Source organism: Phyllopteryx taeniolatus, chromosome 1 (genome assembly GCF_024500385.1).
Source record: "Phyllopteryx taeniolatus isolate TA_2022b chromosome 1, UOR_Ptae_1.2, whole genome shotgun sequence".
NCBI classification, from domain to species: domain Eukaryota; kingdom Metazoa; phylum Chordata; class Actinopteri; order Syngnathiformes; family Syngnathidae; genus Phyllopteryx; species Phyllopteryx taeniolatus.
The window spans coordinates 49,419,972-49,442,894 of NC_084502.1; the positions used below are offsets into that span (position 1 = coordinate 49,419,972).

The window sequence follows — 22,923 nt, forward strand, 5'->3', positions numbered from 1 at the left end:
GCGTGGGTTTTCTCCGGGCACTCCGGTTTCCTCCCACATCCCAAAAACATGCATTCATTGGAGACTCTAAATTGCCCGTAGGTGTGACTGTGAGTGCGAATGGTTGTTTGTTTGTTTGTTTGTTTGTGCCCTGCGATTGGCTGGCAACCAGTTCAGGGTGTACCCCGCCTCCTGCCCGATGATAGCTGGGATAGGCTCCAGCACGCCCGCGACCCTTGTGAGGAGAAGCGGCTCAGAAGATGGATGGATGGTTTGGGATGATTAAAAAAAAAAATGAGGTCATTGTGAACGTTTTAGTATAGCTAAGTAACGTCACAACAGGTGGGATGGTTTATGATAATTGCCCAAACCTTTCGTTTCAGTTCGTAGGCACGCAAAAGTCTCTCTTTTTTTTCTCTCGCTCTCTCATCCACTCTAGAGCAGAAAGTAGCGCCTAAAATATACTATATGCCGACCGCAGAATGCAGAGAAAGTGAAGCGCTGTTGCTAGCATTGTGGAGAAAGAAAAAAAGGTTGTGGATACGTTTGCGGGCATGACGAAAGAGCTAGAACATATATGTCAAACCCAAGCCTGGGGGCCAAATTTGGCCCATGATGTAATTATATTTGGCCCGCAAGACCGCATCAAATGTGTATTAGAGCTGGCCCGCCAGTAAATAGCACATGCGCCACTAATATTACAAATCCCAGAATGCTTTGCTATTGTGTTGGCCCATCGGTCTAGACCGGCGAGCTCCCCTTCCCTTTCTGTTGCAGTCGTTAGCAACTATGCTACCAATCTCCTCGAGCAAATGTACACTTAATAAATAAATTAATTAATTAATAAAAGGCCAAACGAAAGATGGAAAACGGTTAACTTCCAAGACAGGTGGGAGGCAGATTGTATGTTCACTAAAGTAAAAGAGCAACGTGGCTGTAACAAAGAATATAACATAATATAATTTTTTTTAATGCCCTTTATCCACTCCTAGGCAGGGACTAATAGTTTGAATTTTTATTGAAGGAAATTCTTATTTTTTCGCGTTGTTTTGTTGTTCCTGTGAAAAAATATTTACCTCAAAAAGAAAGATAGTTGGAGATCAATAAATAGAAGATGGAGAGACAGGAGAATTCATGTTATCTATTTAAATACAAAACAACAAACAAATACCACTGATGTCTTTTATCGCAAATTAGATTTCTCGTGTTTATAATATTAAAGTGTGTTTATTCCAGATTCAGTGTTTAATCAATTTAAGTTTGTTGTCATATAATGCAGCCCTATGGGGGCCACAAGCCAGGCCAAACTGTAGGTCGGTCCCAAGCCCGTATAAATGCAGAGGGTTGCGTCAGGAAGGGCATCTGGCTTAAAACTTTGTCAAACAAATATGAGTGTTCATCCAAAGAATTCCATATCGGATCGGTCGTGGCCCGGATTAACAACGTCCGCCACCAACGCCGTCAACCTGCAGGGTGCCGGTGGAAATTCAGCTACTTTGGGTCGAAGTCAAAGAAGAAGAAGAGGTGGGAAGCGGGTTCTTTGGCAGAAAGAGAAGAGGAAAGCACAGAGCCTAGAACTGAATGTGGAGACTTTGAATGTTGGGACTATGACAGGAAAATCTCGGGAATTGGTTGACATGATGATTAGGAGAAAGGTTGATATATTGTGTGTCCAGGAGACCAGGCAGAAAGGCAGTAAGGCTAGAAGTTTAGGGGCAGGGTTTAAATTATTTTACCATGGTGTAGATGGGAAGAGAAATGGAGTCGGGGTTATTTTAAAAGAAGAGTTGGCTAAGAATGTCTTGGAGGTGAAAAGAGTATCAGATCGAGTGATGAGGTAAAAACTTCAAATTGAGGGTGTTATGTATAATGTGATTAGTGGCAATGCCCCACAGGTAGGATGTGACCTAGAGGTGAAAGAGAAATTCTGGAAGGAGCTAGACGAAGTAGTTCTAAGCATCCCAGACAGAGAGAGAGTCGTGAACCATGTGGTGGAAGCTGAGACAGGACGAGTGTTGTGCAGCTTTTCGGGAAGAGGTGAGACAGGCTCTCGGTGGACAGGAGGACCTTCCAGAAGACTGGACCACTGCAGCCAAGGTGATCAGAGAGGCAGGCAGGAGAGTACTTGGTGTATGGTGTATCTTCTGGCAGGAAAGGAGAGAAGGAGACTTGGTGGTGGAACCTCACAGTACAGGAAATCATACAAGGAAAAAGGTTAGCTAAGAAGAAGTGGGACACTGAGAGGACCGAGTAGAGGTGAAACATAGGGCAAAGGTAGAGGTGGCAAAGGCCAAACAAGAGGCATATGATGACATGTATGCCAAGTTGGACACTAAAGAAGGAGAAACAGATCTATACTTTGCATTATGACGACGTTCTCTAAAAATGTAATTAATAATAATGCGTTAGTAAGTACAGTACAATTTGAGTAGCTATGTGTAATTAATTTATAATTATTTTATAATTTTTATTGAAGTTTCACCATAAAAATGTCATCTGTTGTATCGACTGTAATAAAGCTTGTCTGCACTATGTTTTTAAAATTGAGACCGCAGCATATGAAACATAAAGTTTAATGACAGTTGTCGATTGTCCAGAGTCAGTGCTTCTAAATAAATTAACAAACCCGACTGAGTGATTTAATTCGAGGAGACAGGAGGAATGCAGATTTTGTTCACATTATTGTTTTTTTAAGGATGGCAACATTTTTTATGTCATGTATTATTCCCTTAATTATGAATCTCTTCAATCTCCATTAGAGATTATTATTATTACATCTAATATTATTTGACCAACAGAAAACAGTCTTGGATTTTGCTTAATTGTGTTCGGGTACTCCGGTTTCCTCCCACATTCCCAAAACGTGCATAATATGTGAATTGAAGACTCTGCCTGTAGGTGTGAATGTGAGTGCGAATGGTTGTTTGCTTATATGTGCCCTGCGATTGACTGGCGACCAGTTCAGGGTGTATCCTCCCTCTCGCCCAGAGTCAGCTGGGATAGGCTCCAGCACGCCTGCGACCCTAGTGAGGATAAGCGGTACAGAAAATTGATGGATTGATGGAATTGAAATGTGGACTCATCAGACCCCAGCAGACCTTTCCACTTTGAGTCAGTTCATCTCAGATGAGCTCGGGCCCATAGAAGCCGGCGACATTTCTGGATGTTGTTGATACGGTATATGGATTTGCATGGTAGAGTTTTAACTTGCATTTGCAGCTGTAGCAATGAATTGTAATAACTGACAATGGTTTTCTGAAGTGTTCCTCAGCCCACGTGCGGGCAATATGCTTTACACAATAATTGCGATTTTCAATGCAGTGCTGCCTGAGGGCTCAAAGGTCACGGGCATTCGGCATTGCTGCTTCCTTGCAGAGATTTCTCCAAAATTTCTGAATTCCTTGCAATTGTACGTTGAGAAACGTTCTTAAACTGGTGGACTGTTTGCTAGTGTCGTTGTTCACAAAATGGTGAATCTTGCCCATCTTTGTTTGTGAACAACTGAATCTTTCGGGGATGCTCCGTTTGTAACCAATCATGACACTCACCCGTTTCCAATTAACCTGTTCACCTGTAGAACGTTCCAAACAGGTGCTTTTTGAGCATTCCTCAGCTTTCCCAGTTTTTTGTTGCCCCTGTGCCAGATCTTTTGGAACGTGTTTCAGGCTTCAAATTAAAAAAGAACATTCACAAAAAAACAATAACATTCATCAGTTTGTGCATTATATCTTGTCTTTGTAGTTTATTCAATTGAGTATAGGTTGAGAAGGATTTGCAAATCATTGTATTCTGTTTATACAACATCCCAACCTCTTTTGAATTGGAATTTGTAGAAAAAAACTAAATCCATGGAGAAAGAATGCAATACAGTTTGCCATTTGTACAAGTTAGAAACAGGTACATTTAAACTTGTGCATGTCCCTGAGTAAGTAGTAACACTTCACCTTGGATTTACACCCTATAATAAATGCTAATGTTCTTCTATGGCACTAGAGGCTATTAATACTACATTCAAATGTTGTTGTTAATGTATTTCATAATAATTGTTAAATAGTCATCCCTTGCAGGTAAATTAACAGTTAAATGAGTCATTTATCAATAACAGTAAATAGCTGTGATTTAAAATCCATCCATTTTCTGAGCCGCTTCTCCTCACTAGGGTCGCGGACATGCTGGAGCCTATCCCAGCTATCGTCGGGCAGGAGGCGGGGTACACCCTGAACTGGTTGCCAGCCAATCGCAGGGCACATACAAACAAACAACCATTTGCACTCACAGTCACACCTACGGGCAATTTAGAGTCTCCAATTAATGCATGTTTTTGGGATGTGGGAGGAAACCGGAGTGCCCGGAGAAAACCCACACAGGCACGGGGAGAACATGCAAACTCCACACAGGTGGGGCCGGGGACTGAACCCGGGTCCTCAGAACTGTGAGGCTGACGCTCTAACCAGTCAGCCACCGTGCCGCCTTGATTTAAAATCATAAAACTAAATTTTTAATGAATAGGTGTTAATTCCAATAGATTACAACAGTATGTTACTGTATTTTTTAACATAATTTTAAAATAGTGTTAGTCATCTCTTGCATATAAATTAACAGTTAAATTAGTCATTTAACAACAACAGTAAATGACTGTAATTTAACAGCATAAAAGAGCACATTGTAATTAATATCTGAAAATTAACAGTGGATTACAACAGTATTTTACAGTATTTTTTAATAGTTATAAAAAACATGAACAAACTGTAATTTAACAGTCTTAAGTAACGGTTCTGTCACGTGTGGGAAGTAGCTGAACCAAAGAGCAGATGTAAAATGATGAACAGTTTATTGAGCAAAAGGTTATGGAAGTGGTCCTGGATGTGTGGACAGGTGGCAGGCAGTGGACAGAACAGGGATGACATGGGTCAGGAACACTGGGAACGAGGAGACAAGAGTTAACAAGGGAACGAGGAGTTGAGTATCTTACATGAGTACGGTGGGCCGTGGTACCGCTAGGAGAGGCTGCAATACTTTGGCGAGGATTTCCGGGAACAGGCAGGCTTAAATGTAGGTGGTGATGAGGGTTGATTGGAAACAGGTGTGTGGCTTGAGGAGAAGCTGAAATAGAGAGGGGAGAGAGAGGACGAGAGGGCGCAAAGCGCCATCCAGGCTGCAAAACATTACTGTAGGGCAGTCCATGACAGTACCCCCCTCTCAACGGACGCCTCCTGGCATTCTGCCAGGCTTCCCCGGTGAGCCGCGTAGAACTCGTCCAAAAGAGTAGGATTGAGGATGAGCTTCCGGGAAATCCAAGAACGCTCCTCCGGCCCGTACCCTCCCCAATCGACCAGGTACTGGAACCCCGCCCCCTAGGCCTCACGTCGAGGATGCGCGACACCGTGAAGGCCGGATGGTCGTCAATAATCCGGGGGGGTGCAGGGGGTACAGCCGGAGGGCTTAGGGCGCAGGTGGAGACAGGCTTGAGCAACGAGACATGGAATGTGGGATGGATTTTAAGGGACTGTGGCAGTTTTAACTGGACGGAAGTGGGATTAATGATTTTGGTGATGGGAAAAGGACCAATGAAGCGTGGAGCAAGTTTACGGGACTCTGTTTGAAGGGGAAGGTCGTGGGAAGAGAGCCATACGGATTGACCCACCTTGTATTCGGCATCGGGGAGCGATGACGGTCCGCGAGCTGATTGTTGCGTGCCGCGGACTGGTTCAGCGCTGCCCGGACGTCCTTCCAAACCGCCTGGGCTCTCTGGAGGTGAGCCTGCTCCTGTAGGTTGAACAGTGGAGGTTGGAAACCGTAGCAAGCCATGAATGGGGACATACCGGTAGTGGAGCTGGTGAGGGAATTATGAGCGTATTCCATCCATGGGAGGAAGGAACTCCATGAGGAGGGGTTGCGGGCAGCCACACAGCAGAGTGCTGATTCCAGGGTCTGGTTGGCCCACTCCGTCTGGCCGTTGGTCTGCGGGTGTGATACCCCGAGGATAAGCTGGGTGCTGTGCCCACCGCCTTGCAGAATTCCTTCCCACCCAAGAGGAAAACTGGGGACCTCGATCGGAGACTATGTCGATGGGGGTACCATGGAGTTTGAAGACATGTAAGACAAGGAGATTAGCAGTTTCCACGACGGACGGGAGTTTGGGGAGGGGCACATAACGAACACACTTGGAAAAACGATCGACGATTGTGAGAATAAGTGTTACCTTCAGAGGGCGGCAGGCCGGTAACGAAGTCCACAGCGATGTGAGACGAAGGGCGGCTGGGAATTGGCAGGGGGCGCAGCAAGCCAGCTGGAGGTCGGTGAGAAGACTTCCCTCGGGCGCAGACGGAGCAGGCTTGAATGAACTCGGGTGTCTTTGATGAGGCTGGGCCACCAGAAGTATGGTTGAATGAACTGGGTAGTACGGGTGATGCTGGGGTGGGAAGTTAATTTAGAGTTGTGGGCCCACTGCAAGACTGCAAGTGAGGAGGTCTTGGGATCAGGTTGGGTCTTTAGGGCCTCCTTGACCACCTGCTCGATCTCCCACGTGGCCGCTCCAACAAAACAGGAGGCTGGACGGGAGTGAATACGGGAGAGGGCATCTGCCTTGGTGTTACGGGAACCGGGACGGAAGGAGAGACTGAAATTGAATCTGCTGAGGAATAGTGCCCAGCGTGCTTGTCGGGGGTATAGATGTTTAGCGGTACGGAGGTAACCGAGGTTTTCATCGTCAGTCAAAATGAGAAATGGTTGTTTAGATCCCTCCAGCCAGTGCCTCCATTCTTCCAGGGCCCATATAATGGCCAGCAGCTCGCGGTTTCCGACGTCATAATTTCTTTCGGCTGAAGATAGGCGACGGGAAAAAGAAGCACAGGGGTGAAGTTTATGGGTTGTGGGATCTCGCTGCGAGAGGACTGCTCCAGCTCCGGCATCCGAGTGGTCAACCTCCACCACGAACTGGAGGGAAGGGTCAGGGTGGCGCAGAATTGGAGCAGTGGTGAACAGGGATTTGAGTTTATTGAATGCTTGTGAGGCTGCTGGGGTCCACTGAAAGGGGGAGCTGGTAGATGTGAGACTGGTGAGGGGAATAGGGACCATGCTGTAATTACGGATGAATAGGCGGTAGAAATGTGCAAATCCAAGGAAACGTTGCAATTCTTTGCGGGTCACGGGGATGGGCCAGTCGATGATGGCTTGGATTTTGGTGTGGTCCGGTTGTAGTTCTCCTTTCGCAATGATGTAGCCGAGGAAATGTACTGAGGATAGGTGGAATTCACATTTTTCCGGTTTGACGTATAGACGGTTCTCGAGGAGGCACTGGAGGCGGTGTTCTTCGGGGGAGTGGGAGAAAATGAGGATATCATCGAGGTACACGAACCGGTTGAGCATGTCACGGAGGACGTCAGTAATTAATGTTTGGAAAACTGCAGGGGCGTTGGTTAAACCGAATCGCATGACCAGATACTCGAAGTGTCCGAGAGGGGTATTGAAGGCGGTCTTCCACTCGTCCCCCTCTCGGATACGGATGAGGTGGTAGGCGTTACGAAGGTCCAATTTGGTAAAGATTTGGGCTTTGCAGAGGGGTTCAAAGGACTGGTCGATCAGGGGTAGCGGTGACTTATTTTTAATAGTAATGTCATTGAGTCATCAGTAGTCGATGCATGGGCGCATCGACGAAAAAAAAGCCAAGTCCTTGCTGAATACTGGGGAGAGGTCATGATATTCTTCTGGAATTTGGGAGAGGTCCACTGGGGCGGCAGAGGGTGGTGGGTCTTCTGAGGGTGGAACGGCAAAAAGCAGACAGTGGAAATGGCAATGAGGACTCCATCCGGTGATGGATAAATGAGCCCAGTCTATGGCGGGGTTGTGGAGTTTGAGCCAGGAAATACCAAGAACAAAGGGGGTCTCAGGGGAAGGAATGACAAAAAGGGAAATGTTTTCGCAGTGATTGCCTGAAATAAGGAGCGTGATGGGCACTGTTTGATGGGTGACCAGGGAAATTACTCGGCCAGCCAGGGTTGTGACTTTTTTCGAGGGTGGAAGTGGTTGGAGAGGGATTTGAAGCTGGTGAATTATTTCTTCATGAATAAAATTATCATCGGCACCGGAATCAATAAGGGCAGCGACAGGGGTGTTATGAGCAGAAATGATAATGCAAGCGGGAACGGTCATGCGGGAGGGAGAGCATTTTGGTGATTTCTTGGAGGTCTTGTCCTGTCGTCCAATGTGGGCGCCTTGGAGGGTTAGTGCGTTCTTCAGGGCCTCCGGAGTTGCTGGGTCTATAGTGGCCAAAGTATTCTGTCATGTGTGGGAAGTAGCTGAACCCAAGAGCAGGCAGAGGCTGATGTAAAATGATGAACAGTTTATTGAGCAAAGGTTATGGAAGTGGTCCTGGATGTGTTGACAGGCGGCGGGCTGGACAGGTGACAGGCTGTGGACAGAACATGGGCTGGCAGGAATGACGTCGGTCAGGAACACTGGGAACGAGGAGACACAAGGGAACGAGGAGTTGAGTATCGTACATGAGTATGGTGGGTCGTGGTACCGCTAGGAGAGGCTGCAATACTTTGGTGAGGATTTCCGGGAACAGGCAGGCTTAAATGTAGGTGGTGATGAGGGTTGATTAGAGACAGGTGCGTGGCTTGAGGAGAAGCTGAAACAGAGAGGGGAGGGGAGAGAGAGGACGAGAGGGTGCAATGCGCCATCCAGGCTCCAAAACAGTACTGCAGGGCAGTCCATGACAGGTTCATATTACCGGAAATAATAATTTCCTTTGTTTATCCAGGTAAGGCAATTGAGAACAGTTTCTTGTTTACAATGTCGACCTAGAGGCAGGTTAGGGTTCAATGTCTTGCCCAAGGACGCTTTAAGAGGAAAAGGAGTCGGTCTGTGGATGACTGGCTCTACCAACTGAGCCATAGTCGCCCCGTATTTTCTCTCAAGTGATGGAAGTAGGCACCATCAACCCTTCACATGCCCAGACCACCAGCATCTTACTGAAGATTGGGGGCTAATGTTTCAATTTTGCTGGCAACACTTCGTAATTAATCAAACTTGTAAGCCTTCTCATCCTTCCAACCAGAAGAACAACTCTAGCAGGACTTTTTTTTATATTAACTGGATGTCATGATTAACATGTATGAGCTGGGTCCACATTGATATGCATTAAGTCTCAAATATAAAGCCCTGTAATGTTAATTTGTGGGATTTACTGGAATTTAAAGCAAAAACAACAGCTTTTATGGCTAGGCGGTCATGGCCAAGTACTTCTGCTCAATGCCTGTCACCATGGGGACCCGGGTTCAAGTCATTAACCGGCGGAAAAATGTAGGCAAACAAACAAAAAACCCAGTCAGCTTGACAGAGTTTGAGAGCATGCAGCAATGGACGATCCACCCCCAACATTCCCTGGACCCATGGCTGTGGTGTGTTTGGGCAAGAGACCGATAATCTGGATGCTGAAGCATCCCTCTGCTCCAGTGTGTGCCACCACTAAGTGGGTCTTTGCTATGTTCACAACTGTGATGGATTAAATGCAGGGGAACAATTTTGTGTGCATGGTTCACAACAATAAAAGATTATTATTATTTTATTACTCTGTGAAGAAACAGTAACATACTGACATATACTTGTATAATCACCATAACCCTCTGTTATCCTACTATTTGTGTACTGTAATCCAAAATACAGTAATATACTGTTAAAATAAATTACCAACACTCATCGTTAATTTATGGTTACAATTGTACCGTAATCCAAAATACAGTAATAAACAGTCAAAATAAATTACCGACGCTCAACGTTAAATTGGGTAACGAACTGTTATCCATAATATGGAAGTATACTGGTAAAATTAATTACTGTACCTGCACTGTTAAATCATGATGATAATTTTGAAAAAAATCCAATTACAGAAAATGCACTATAAAATAACTGTACATTTCTGGTATCCCTGCTGCCAGTAATTTACAGGTTTTTTGTTTTTTTTACAGTGAAATTCTTTAGTGTACTACCTTGTACTTTTAGTTGGACTACTACTGCTTGTAGTACAGCTATTATCAATCGTCTGGTATTTGGATTTCAAGCTGCTATATTGGGTTAGTGTTTTGTTCATAGCCAATTAGTTAATTTTAAGTAGTTTAATTTAAAACTGTTCTTACCTATTAAAGATTATTCCGTTTCCTTGGAAATTCGGGACTATCTCACAGACACATTTTCAGAAATTGGCAGCCGATAAAATATTTATTTGGTTGTTTAATTTCACACTTGATGGGTGGGCAGGCACTGCAGAGACCCATCTATTTGTATGCAAGCAATGAAAAAGTTAATTTCCCATAATATCTCACTTTTAAAAAAGGTCTTAAAAAGTCTTCTTTAGACCTGCAAATACCCTGCATCAGTATATGCTAACTTATTCACATGTGATTTGTTGTTGTTCATTTTCACAGGAATGTTCCTGGCTGACATTATCGAGAAGTACTTTGTGTCTCCAACGTTGTTCAGGGTGATTCGCTTGGCTCGTATCGGACGTATCCTGCGTCTCATCAAAGGAGCAAAGGGCATCCGAACGTTACTCTTTGCCCTGATGATGTCACTGCCAGCGCTATTCAACATCGGCCTCTTGCTCTTCCTGGTCATGTTTATCTTCTCCATCTTCGGCATGTCCAACTTTGGCTACGTAAAGCACGGTGCCGGCATTGACGACCTGTACAACTTTGAGACCTTCGGCAACAGCATGATCATCCTGTTTATGATCACCACTTCAGCCGGCTGGGACGGCTTGCTTTTGCCCATCCTCAACTACCCACCAGACTGCAACCCCAACCTGGAGAACCCTGGCACCTCGGTCAAGGGTGACTGCGGTAACCCTTCAGTGGGGATATTTTTCTTTGTCATGTACATTATAATTTCTTTCCTGATTGTGGTCAACATGTACATTGCCATCATCCTGGAGAACTTTAGCGTGGCCACGGAGGAGAGCGCCGATCCTCTTAGTGAGGACGACTTTGAGACCTTTTACGAGATCTGGGAGAAGTTTGATCCCACCGCCTCTCAGTTCATCACCTTTGCCAAACTGTCTGACTTTGCTGACGCGCTCGAGCACCCGCTTCGTGTGCCAAAGCCTAACACCATCGAGCTGATTGCCATGGACCTGCCCATGGTGAGCGGCGATCGCATCCACTGCCTGGACATTCTGTTTGCCTTCACCAAGCGTGTGCTGGGCGACAGCGGTGAGTTGGACATGCTGAGGCAGCAGATGGAGGAGCGCTTTGTGGCGGCCAATCCTTCCAAGGTGTCGTACGAGCCCATCACCACCACGCTGCGCCGCAAGCAGGAGGACGTCTCGGCCAGGATCATACAAAACGCCTATCGCGCTCACCTCATCCGCCGCGGCATCATTTTCAAGCGCCATGCGTTCATCAACAACAAGCTGGAGAATGGAGGCACCAACCAGGAGAAGAAGGAGAGCACGCCATCCACCGCTTCACTCCCTTCGTACGACAGCGTGACCAAACCTGACAAGGAGAAGCAAGATGACAACAAGGCGGAGTGGGCCAGGAAGGAGAAGGACAAAAACCAAAAAGATGAGTGGGAATCTAAGTGTTAGGAACCATCAGACTCATCATTTGCAAGTAATAAAACCTGAGAAAAATACTGGAAGAAAATGTTTACAGACTACTGAGGAAACATGGTTTCTTATGTCATCAAAGACAGCTGAACCAAACACAATCAGTTTACTGTGGAACTTAACTGCATAATGACCAAGCTCTTAGATGTTAGTGACTGAAAACAGTGTGCTGGCCATTACACACATATACACAAACACACACACACACCGATATCTTTGGGGACCAACGTGCCAAGACACAAAACTCTCTGCTGAGAGAATGAGAGAACAGCAACATCCCTGCCAACGGCGAGCATGTGAAGCCCCTCTGCAAAGCTTCCACGCTGCAGCACCGCTAGAACTATAACGTCAGGCTAAGGAAGAAGAAAAAAAAATCATAAATCAACCACACGAGCGAGTGGGGGATGGATGGATGGATGGATGGAGGGTGGGGGAATACTGAAACGTGGACAAAGGGTTTATTTTAGTTTGTTTGTGCCTCAGTGCATCTTTACATGATTTGAGCAGGAAAAAACAAACAACAAAAGACGACATCAAGCCCATGTCACAAGCGCTTTCATCTCCTCTTTGTTATGCTGACATAGGGAAAAGACATTATGGTTTTGGTCATGGTTTTGACACGGGCTGCAGGAGACTTGCTCAGATCAATAATAATAATTATTGTGCTTGTTCAATGCATAGAAATGACTTGCATGAAGGCATGTTTTGATAAGGAATCATGCATGAGTAATCATAGTTCATACGACACTTATTGCTCATAAACCCACAGTGCTTTCATAGTGTGAGCTAGGGGCTGCTCCCTGGGGATAAGGAGATCTGTAGTCTTTGCAAGTGTTGCTGCTCTTTTAATGCAAACTTCCAATGGCGCAAATGGCGGCTGTAAGGCAACTTAAATGTGAAGGTTTTTTTTTGTTTGTTTGTTTTTTTTGCTGCTCTGTATGTGGATGGCGGTGTCAAAAGAGGTAGAATTCTATCCTCATGTCGAGGACGCTCGTTCATCCTCATTGGAGTGTGGTGCTCACATCTCTTTTGTTGTTTTGCTGTTGGGACAACATTCATACGCCACAGAGTTTGGGATCCTTGCTGCTGTTGTAGCCCTGACAAAGAAAAAGATATATTTGATTTCCTGTTTTTGTACTCGTGACAGATATGCATTAGAGATTCGAGCCAATTAGTCTCTATGTAATGTCACACGTTTTCGACAATTTGGAGCCATCGTCTGGGAGTCTGTCTTCTCTGATGTCCTCCCACAAGGCTGGAAAATGACGCGGAACATTGTGAAGTGCGGGTTAGTACACGGCTATCCCAAGTACTTGCCTTGTCATGCCTAGCATCAACGCAAGGAAGGGGGTAATGCAAAAAAAAAGGGCTTGTGGTTGTTATAATCCAGTGGGGTTTGACTGCAGGTGGCCCTCAACAACAGAATCAACTGCCATGTTTGTCAGTGTATCATTGGCACCATCTTTTTTCACACACGTTTCCAGTGAGTCGGGCATAGACGACAAAGGCAAGACTTCCTATGTAACATCAGCAGGCCTCACATGGATGCAGCTATAGTGTGTGAGCAATCAAATCAGCTTTGTGGATGTTTTCTCCTCCTTGAAGAATCGCAAGGCTTTGTCAATCCAGCTGCCTCTTGAGGTGTTCCTGCCATTCCTTTTGTACGTGCCAGTCGATTATCCTATTTCTACGCGGATGACTTGTCCCTCGTCCGCCGTCGCACCACTAATGCCATTTGGTGTGTTAAACACTGCCTGTACCCCTTACGAAAACACCCCCTTCTGTCTATACCATGAAGCCAGGTCTGTTTACGACGTAAGGTCTCCCAATAGGTATGGCTGCTGCACACTGAAACCAAATACATTCCCGATGAGCGAACCATTGGAGTGAGCCGCGCCATCCAGCTGAACCGCTCTCATCTGGGATGGAACTGGTCCGACTGACTTACTCACTACGTCAACCACAAACAAACAAATAAAGAAAAAGACACACACAAAAAAAGAAGACGTGGCAATGTAAATGGCACAATGGCGAGAAAAGAACGAATTTTTGAAAGAAACTATAAATATTGTACTATATGATTTTATTTAATCGGCATGCTTTGTTGTGGTTTTGTAAATAAAGAATTTTAAAATTGTTACTACTACTAATCACACACACAAAAAAATAATAACGATGCTGTAGAATGGCTTCCAGCTATGCCCTTTGTCACATTTGTTACCTTTTGGATTTTTTGAGACACTTCTGACTTTAGTGACTGAATTGAAGTGAATGATACATACACACACACACACACACACACACACACATATATATATATATATATATATACTATATAATACGAAAAGATCTATCCATATATACATATATGTCTATATGTATAGACACATTTTGATTTAGGTTCAACATGTTCAGTGGATGTTTCAATGTTGGTGGAGAGGGACTGAGCTTTTTTGTTTGAATTGTAGTCTGATTGTGACAACGTAACCATAATGTTACCAGCACGTCATTCACTCACTACACACGCATGCACACACACACACACTGTGCACACTGCCCTTCTCTACCAATCAGCTCTTCCTGAAAGACATCAGCTGGTGTGACTCATGCACTCCTGACCATGTATAGCCCACCTTTTACTCCTCATCCCACCTTCACCACCACCCCCACCACATTCGGTGCCATGGCAGCTCATCCTCAGCATTTGCTTTCTAAAGTGTTCCCCTCAATGGCATGTGCCTTTTTTTCCTGGATGTCTGCCACACCTAAAAACATGGGAAAAAAAGAACGAAGATGATAGAAAGAGGTGGAGGGTCCAGTTTGGGGGAAGTGGGTGAGCACAGCATGCATCAGGAATGTGGAATCGTGAATACTGCCATGCAGACACCTCACATCATCTCCATATTCAAGTGTGTGTTGTTAAGAGAAAAAATAGCTAAGTCAACAATGTCCTGTTTTAGTGCTATATGTGTGTGCGCGCGCGTGTGTGTGTGTCACCCACACGCAGCTTGCCTTTGATACGCTTAAGTTCCTTCACTGTGTCCCTCTGAAATTTATTTTTGTAGCGATATTCATTAATTATAGAATTCATTAATTTTTTTTAAAAGCATGGTTAATTAATTATGGCCATTTCTTTTTTTTTTTTTGCTGAAAAATTGTGGTTCGTTGTCATTTGACACCGTGTTTTAAAAAGTGAGTGGCAAAGGATATTCAGTACAATATGCGGACTCTTGGCAAGAATATATGAAAGATTGTCTTCATTTGAGCACGAACTTTTTATTACCAATAAAGCAGCCTTCCAGTTCAAACTGTGTGTTTGCTTCATCATCTTTTCAACAAATTAGCCCTTTGCTGTGGGCAAGCCTGTGTTTGTACTTCTTTTGAAAAACCCCTTGCCTCAAAATGACAGTGGCAGCCACCTTTATCCTTTCAACTGTTTGGCTTTTGTGGTGCGAGGACTCAAGAGGATCACAAGACCTCCTGTGAAATGCGGCTAAGTGGTATTGTGGTTGCAGGCCTCTCCTTCTAATGGCTTTATTGAGTTTATTAAAAGGCGCGTGCATTAAGATCCCCCCCCGGCCCCACTTCCCCATGACTACAGCCTCGTTATTTTAAAGTCAATCTGTACTGTAATGCTCCTGTTTAGGGTCCAGCATGCTGTAAAAAGCCTGTGAAGCAATGGTGTTGACGAGTAAATGTTTATATTTTTGTACTGGCATTGCTACACTTAATGCATAGTCTCCACTTAGGTTTGGGACAAAATATCAATGTGGTGATGGTATCGTATGGATGGTACAGTATCTATTCGCCAACATCTTCAATTGAATATTTTAATAAGTGTGTATCGAAACTACCAATCAAAACATCCATCACTTCCTCTTTTTTTTTAATCTGATTTTGAGAATAAAAACTCTAGAATGGAGCTGACCTTCATTACTCTGTGTTAATAAAAAGTGTGAACAACCTTGGGTAATGAACGTTACGGAGTTAAGCAGATGATTGACGAATGAAACATATTTGGCTGTTTAAATATGACAGAAACCAACTCCAGACTCGTCTTGCCTGACTCATCCATGATAAGTACTCTTAACCCTCCTGTATGTTCCAGGTTAAACTGACCTACTTTAAAGGGTTTTTTTTTCATTGGGAGACATCATCTTCTGAGAGGCTATGCCTAATAAGTATATCAACATGCAATGAAATGTTTAATTTCATATATATTTTGCAATATCTGTTGACAGAATCAATGTATATTTAATTTTTTTTTTTCGTAATTAAACATACCCCAGGGACATCATTGCTGTTGCTCTTGAGAAACAAATGTAACAGGAAGGTTAAACATTTGAACACATTAAAGATACAATTGCAAAATAGAGTGATGAGATGGAAAAGATAAGATTTGCGTTTCTGCTGCTGAAGCTGACCTTTTATGTTGACCTTTTATGCAATGCTTTGGCCAGGGGCGATTCTAGAGTTTAACGGTGCTGAGCTCTCAGCCAGGCAAGATAAATTGTCTTGTTTTGTACATTTTAACATAATTTCATTCCCACATTTATGAAAGAGAAGCATAACACTTTTTGAAAAAGTCTGTGACTAACCAATCAAATATGATAAAGGTTATTTAAATGTTGAGTCGCAGCAAAAGAGGAATGGATTGGATTTATTAAACATACAAATTGTAACCCTATTCGTTTCTGGTGGGGGAACAACTCATTTTAATACAGCAGCACCTCTACATTTATATTTTAACAGGATGCATTTTTTTTTATAAAGTAAACCAGTCCCCCATCGTGAGTACTCAAAATATTTTTATATAATTCTTTTTTATATGAAATTCAATACATAACATGGAAAATACATTAACATAAATTGACTTGATTCAATACTTTGAATACTAATACATGAAATTCTCTCTTTGCTCCTCCCTCACTCTGTATCATAATAGATGCTATAATATTAATGGGAATCCAGGCAGTTAGCTTGTCAGTATCACCTTGGCTTTTTAATATTAATACATGCACAAGAAAATGGATGGATGGATGGACAAGACACAACAGCTAGCTTTTGTTATTCCAATTCAAACAGGACAGTGGCGCACTTGGCCACTCTCTGGCCACTTGAAACTTTTCTGAGCTAGAAACAAATGTCAGCTAACTGCTATGTAACAATATAAACTGAGATAATTAAATGCAGCAAAATGAGGAATGGCGGAACGGTGGAGGACGACTGGTTAGCTCATCTGCCTCACAGTTCTGAGGACCCGGGTTCAAATCCGGCCTCGCCTGTGTGGAGTTTGCATGTTCTTCCCGTGCATGCGTGGGTTTTCTCCGTGTACTCCGGTTTCCTCCCACATCCCAAAAACATGCATGGTAGGTTAATGCAAGACTCTAAATTGGCCGTAGGTGTGAATGTGAGTGCGAACGATTGTTTGTTTCTATGTGGCCTGCGATTGGTTGGTGACCAGTTCAGGGTGTACACCGCCTCTCGCCCGAAGATTGCTGGGATAGGCTCCAGCACACCCGCAGCCCTCGTGAGGATAAGCGGTATGGAAAATGATATTAGTGTGTTGATATTGAGTGGTAGAAAGTGTTGAAAGAAGAAATCTTCCACATATCCTGGTAGTGTACTTACAACACAAATGCATATCATTGGAAGGCAGTTTATTGTTCTGTGCAAATAGGAGGCTCAAAGCCCAGTCGGGGAAAGGTGGGAGGGATTAGGAGGAACAAACCATTTTTGAGGCAATGGTGGGTTGCATTATTTTTGTTGTTGTTTAAATGTGTTTCAATCAAGTACTCTGTGGTTATACACTTTTCTAGCTTGTTTAAAAAGGACTTGAAGTAAAACCCTAAAAACAAATTACAAAAATAAACATCACCCCTAAAATGTGACATTAAATTGAATCCCATGGAATGGGCTAGAAACACAAAAAGAGTTTAGGCTATATCGCATCATCGTTGTAGCATCATTATCTTGGCAAAATGTAATAATATCACAAACCCGTGTGTCGATAAGGCAGGCAGAGGTGAGCATAACGCCTCTTTTGGGAGATTTGGAAAGAAAATATGGCATTTGCACACTTTAATCCACCCATATGTCAAATGGAGTTGAGGACGATAGCCCCTATCCCACCCCCCTCGCTGGTCATCCTGGCTCGGTGAGAGTGCAGTGAGGTGGAGGAAGGGAACGCAGGTGCTTGAGCACTGCAGTGCAGATGAATTATTGCAGTTGTCGAGGCTGTGTCAGGAGCCTTCCCAGTGCCTTCATCACATGCATGCATCCGTGCACGGCTGCCTTGGAAAGCACATCAGGTCGCGTAAGTAACAACCTTTAGAAATGAAGCAAGCTAATATCCAAAGAGAAGGACGAAGACACCGCGTGTACATGGACCAGGGAGTTGTCCTCCAAGGTGATGTCGGTGTCGCTGGGTGAAGACATCGGGAGGTCGGACATTCTTGAAGCGGTGCAGCAGTGGCAAACGTACGGTGCCATTGGGTGTGGAGCCAAATGTCCTCTATGTGGAAAAAGTGATGCGCGACCTAATTCACAGCGAGACCCACCCGCAAAACACACACACAACGTCCGCAGATATCCTTCCATGTTGTCACATGGAATGTGTTTCCTTTGTGGGCAGACATACAGTAAATAAATACTGCAGTCACGGGGTGTCCAAAGTTCAGCCCAGAGGACATTTTACTGGCCCGCTGGATCTTCTAATTAATTTAAACATATTAAACCCACATCACAACACGACGGATTAGGTTTGATGTTACAGTCTCTGATTATATTCTCCATTTATTACTAATTCATTTTGCTTCTTCGCCATCTAGTGGTGATTATTAGTAGGACCCAATTGTTAACTAGAAGGGTTCCGCCCTTCGCCAGTTGTCCGTCCATTGTGGGGCATTTGTCAGCCAGCACACACTTTGTTAGTGCTATGCAGCATTAAATGTATGCAAACTAAGATAACACCAAAGAACTGATAACTATTGACTACAAAGAAGGGGACAAACTGACTAAGAAGACTATTTTAGCCCCTTGTGGATGTGAGCCCACAAGGCTTGTGCACATTCTGTTTTAATTATTTGTCTTTAGAAATGTTTCTCTTTTATTTATTGTTTTATAAGGGGAACATGTATTTATTTGCTTTATGTTTGTGACCAGTGTTTTGGCAAATCTTTTCTGACAGAATAAGTAAGGAAGCAATCTTGTCTTTGTGGGTTTTATTACAAAAAAAGAAGAAATTGTTGCAAAGAGAGGAAAAGGTACAAGTCGTCACGAGTAGTTACCCCTAACTGAAGTCCAAGCAAAAAAAAAATAAAAATCACCTCTGTTATATAGACATGAGCGAGACACAGAAGAAAAGGAAAGCAAAACAGTTATCTTTGTCCAGCTGCATTCAACTTATCTTTATCGAAAAACAGTTAGTAGTCACAACATGGAACAATAAAGCATGTGAAGGTTGTATAAACTAATAGAAGTAATATTTGGTAGATATGAAACATACATTTTTCAACTCACCAGTTCTCACGGGTTGTCAAGACCAATAAACCCTGTTTTTTGCTAAACCTCGTGTCCTACATCCGAAGGGTACTACATTTGATTTTGATTCAATTCAAGTTTTCAAGCAAATTATCCTTATGTGTAGCACGATAAGCGAGGTTAGCATGTACGCCTCACAATTGTGAGGTTTGAGGTTTGAATCTGGGTTCTGGCATTCTTGTGTGGAGTTTGCATGTTCTCCCTGAGCTTGCGTGGGTTTTCTGCCGTGGCGCCGGCGTCCTCCCACATTCCCAAAACATGGATCTCAGGTCCATTAAAGACTCTAAATTGTTCATGGATGTGAATGTGATGTGCAAAGTTTGGGCAGTCATTTACAGTGAGGAAAAAATATAGATGTGAACCCTTTGGAATTTCTGAAATCTCATCATAAATTGATCATCCAATGTAGTCTGATCTTCATCTAAATCACAAGAATAAACCGTCTGCTTAAACTAATACCACACAAACAACAACAAATTTCGGATTTTTATTGAAAAAAACAATTATTCACAGGACAGGGAAGAAAGGGTACATACAGTAAGTGAACCCTTGGAATTAATAACTGGTTAACCTCAACCAACTGTTTCTTGTAGTTGCAGATCAGATGTGCACAAAAATCAGGATGGATTTTGGACAGTTTCCCTTTATAAAACTATTACAGGTCAGCAAGATCCCTGGGATGTCTGGTGTGAAAAGCTGTTTTGAGGTTATGCCACAACATCTCAATCGGGTTAAAGTCAGAACTTTATATATTAACTTGTATAAAGCTGGAGAAGTTTACAAAACTCTCTTAAAGTCTCAATCTTCATTAGTCCACAGTTACACATATTGTCTGTAAATGGAGAAAGTTCAGTACTGTTCCTGTCTCCCATGTGGTTTGTGTTTCCATCGCACTTATTAGTTCAGGGTAGTTTAAGCAAATCAGGCTGCTGTCGCTCAATACTGGCACCTACTGGATCTAAAAAGAATGCTGGTATTTCAAGATTTCAATGTCTTATTTTATATCTTAATCTAAATTTCAAATATTTTTGATACCTTTAAAAACAAACCCTTTATCCACGTGAGGCAATTGAGAACTGATTCATTTTTGCGATGCCAACCTGGCTGCAGACAGTCTTTGCGGTAGGGAGTTTTATTACATACAGGTACATTTCAATTTCAATTTCAATCATCTTTTATGTGTGTGTGTGTGTGTGTGTGTGTGTGAATATCTTGAAAACTACATTACGTTCATTTAAAAAATAAATGCACGTGCCCGCTAATCCAGAAACGCACCTTCAACAATTCACGAGCACAATTGAATATTTTAAAATGATAAGTCGTGATAAAGGCACACACATTAAAAAAAAAAAAATAAATAGTGTAAATTGATAGCGGCACGGTGGCCGACTGGTTAGAGCGTCAGCCTCACAGTTCTGAGGACCCGGGTTCAATCCCCGGCCCCACCTGTGTGGAGTTTGCATGTTCTCCCCGTGCCTGCGTGGGTTTTCTCCGGGCACTCCGGTTTCCTCCCACATCCCAAAAACATGCATGAATTGGAGACTCTAAAATTGCCCGTAGGCATGACTGTGAGTGCGAATGGTTGTTTGTTCCTATGTGCCCTGCGATTGGCTGGCAACCAGTTCAGGGTGTACCCCGCCTCCTGCCCGATGACAGCTGGGATAGGCTCCAGCACGCCCGCGACCCTAGTGAGGAGAAGCGGCTCAGAAAATGGATGGATGGATGTAAATTGAGGAAATATTTGTGTATTTGAAAAACTTGTACATCGCAGCGTCACCTTGTCTGACTGGTTAGCACTTCTGCCTCACAGTTCTGAGAACCCGGGTTCAAATCCGGCATGAGTTTGCATGTTCTCCCTGTTCCTACATGGGTTTTCCTCAGGTACTCCGGTTTCCTCCCACAGCCCCAAAACATGCATGGTAGGTTGATTGAAGACACTAAATTGCCCATAGGTGTGAATGTGAGTGCGAATGGTTGTATTTGTGGATCTGAAAAACACCTGTAAATTGCGGATATATTTGTGTAAATAAATTTGAGACAAATCTCTCCCCAGGGTCAACACCCCCATCCTTAATAGCCCATTGCATTCATAACCCACACGTGCAGCCAGATATATCCCCAACCCAAAAAAACTCTCTCATTAAACACAATATCCCATCAAAGTTTTGCGTACATTTTGATGTGTGTCAACTATGTGGTCTGGACTGCATAAGCAAACAAAGCCTTCACGCCCACAAGGTGACTTTTCCAGCCAAATGATCATGAGCACACTAGCTGCATGCATGATTTCCTGAGCAACAGCACTTCCCTGTGGTAGGACAAGTACATCAACACAAAAGTACCTCTTCATTCACTCTCCGTCATTCTGCAATAAAATATCTATTCATTGTGTATTCTACCAAAGTATGCACAATAATGACAAATAATAATAACAAAACATAGAGAAACATTGCCGGCTGGGAAGACTTTATTCTCAAAGCTGAAAGTGTAGTATAACAAATTTTGCAGCTAAAGAAAATACCTTTAAAATGAAAACAAATAAAGTAAATCCTTTAATAAATCTTGATAAATACCATTCCTACTGCTGCCACTACTAATAATAGTAATGTAAAAAAAAAAATAATAACAATAATAATCCATCACTTTTAATGGGGACAGTTTTACATGCTCCTGGGACAAGTTCTTAAACATCTGCTGCGATTCTGAGCAGCTTTCCATGACATCTGCAATGAAAATATAACGTGTATTACACTATATAAAGAGTCTACACACTTGAGTGAAATAGCCAATCATTCAACAGAATCTTTTCCCTCAAAACTGTGTTGTCTCTGCTCCATTTCTACATTTGACAGTTTCGAGCTTACCCTTCTCGCTTGGTGCTGGTCAGCCACGCCACAAAGTCTTTGGCCTTCATTTTATCCAGATGCCCAGTCAGGTCACTGGTGTAAGTCCCTTCGGAATGTCTCTTGTAGTTCCGAATTATGTTTTGTTCCTTTTCCATCTGATACGAATGCCATCTAGAGGGGGAAAAGCATGGACGAAAGATGAACTTTCCCTACTATAATAAGCTCTATACTCTATCATCCGTTTGTTACCATATATGATGTAAATACCTCATCAGGTGACTTCTTTTATCCAACACAATTTCCTTACTGGCAGAAATGAAGAAGGGGACGAGCATGCACCACATGAGTAGGATCATCCTCCACTGACCTGGTCGATACAGGAGCACAAAGGCTCTTTCTAAATTCAAGTACTCTTCACTGTCTGAAGGTTTTGAAGGACGACAACTCACCTTGGGCAGACTGTAGTGAAGTGCAACACTGTCTAGAGGAAATGAAGCCAGCGAGAAGCTGTGAGAGTGGACCATGGACCATGATATCATCACCTTATAAAGGCTCGCAGGTGTTCTTCAATGGCCTGCAGCCACCTCCCACAGAAGATGACCCTCTTCCTCATTATGGATTGATTGAAAACACAGCGGCTGGTGTCCTCTCGACACAGGTCAATGGTCAGAACTCCTGAAGACAGCAGCAGGTGTGAGGAAACAACACATCCTTAACTGCAGCCTTTATGAGGTTGCCTTCATATGCCAGCACAATAGATTTTACATAAAACAATCACGTGATTGACATGAAGATTTTCAGCTTTCATTTTGAGGACTCACATTTATACCTTTTAGGAATGATAGCCATTTGAGGCAGAATTTCTCCATTTTTAGGAGACAGTTCATATCGGTAATATGATTATACAGTTTTAAAAAATGCCTTTACATTCTGCTATTTTTGCGGTAG

At 43.4% G+C, this 22,923-nt stretch overlaps 2 protein-coding genes across 7 annotated transcripts in view; one reads left to right on the forward strand and one right to left on the reverse strand.

Annotated features, from left to right (window-relative positions):
* Positions 1-14,895, forward strand: part of scn8aa (sodium channel, voltage gated, type VIII, alpha subunit a) — a 171,664-nt gene extending 156,769 nt beyond the window's left edge. For all 6 annotated transcript variants that reach the window (XM_061747434.1, XM_061747424.1, XM_061747454.1 and 3 more), the window contains one exon: positions 10,407-14,895. In XM_061747434.1, coding sequence (XP_061603418.1) covers positions 10,407-11,566 — 1,160 coding nt within the window. In that variant the 3' untranslated portion in view covers positions 11,567-14,895. The remainder of the gene's footprint in view (positions 1-10,406) is intronic.
* A 6,729-nt stretch (positions 14,896-21,624) lies between these two features.
* LOC133476407 (pro-glucagon-like) lies at positions 21,625-22,604 on the reverse strand. The gene is made up of 4 exons (XM_061769808.1): positions 22,425-22,604; positions 22,243-22,342; positions 21,994-22,146; positions 21,625-21,852 (listed from the first exon to the last, which is right to left on the reverse strand). The coding sequence occupies exons 1-4, from the start codon at positions 22,504-22,506 to the stop codon at positions 21,813-21,815; spliced, it is 375 nt and encodes a 124-aa protein (XP_061625792.1). The 5' UTR covers positions 22,507-22,604; the 3' UTR covers positions 21,625-21,812.
* Between the last annotated feature and the right edge of the window lie 319 nt (positions 22,605-22,923).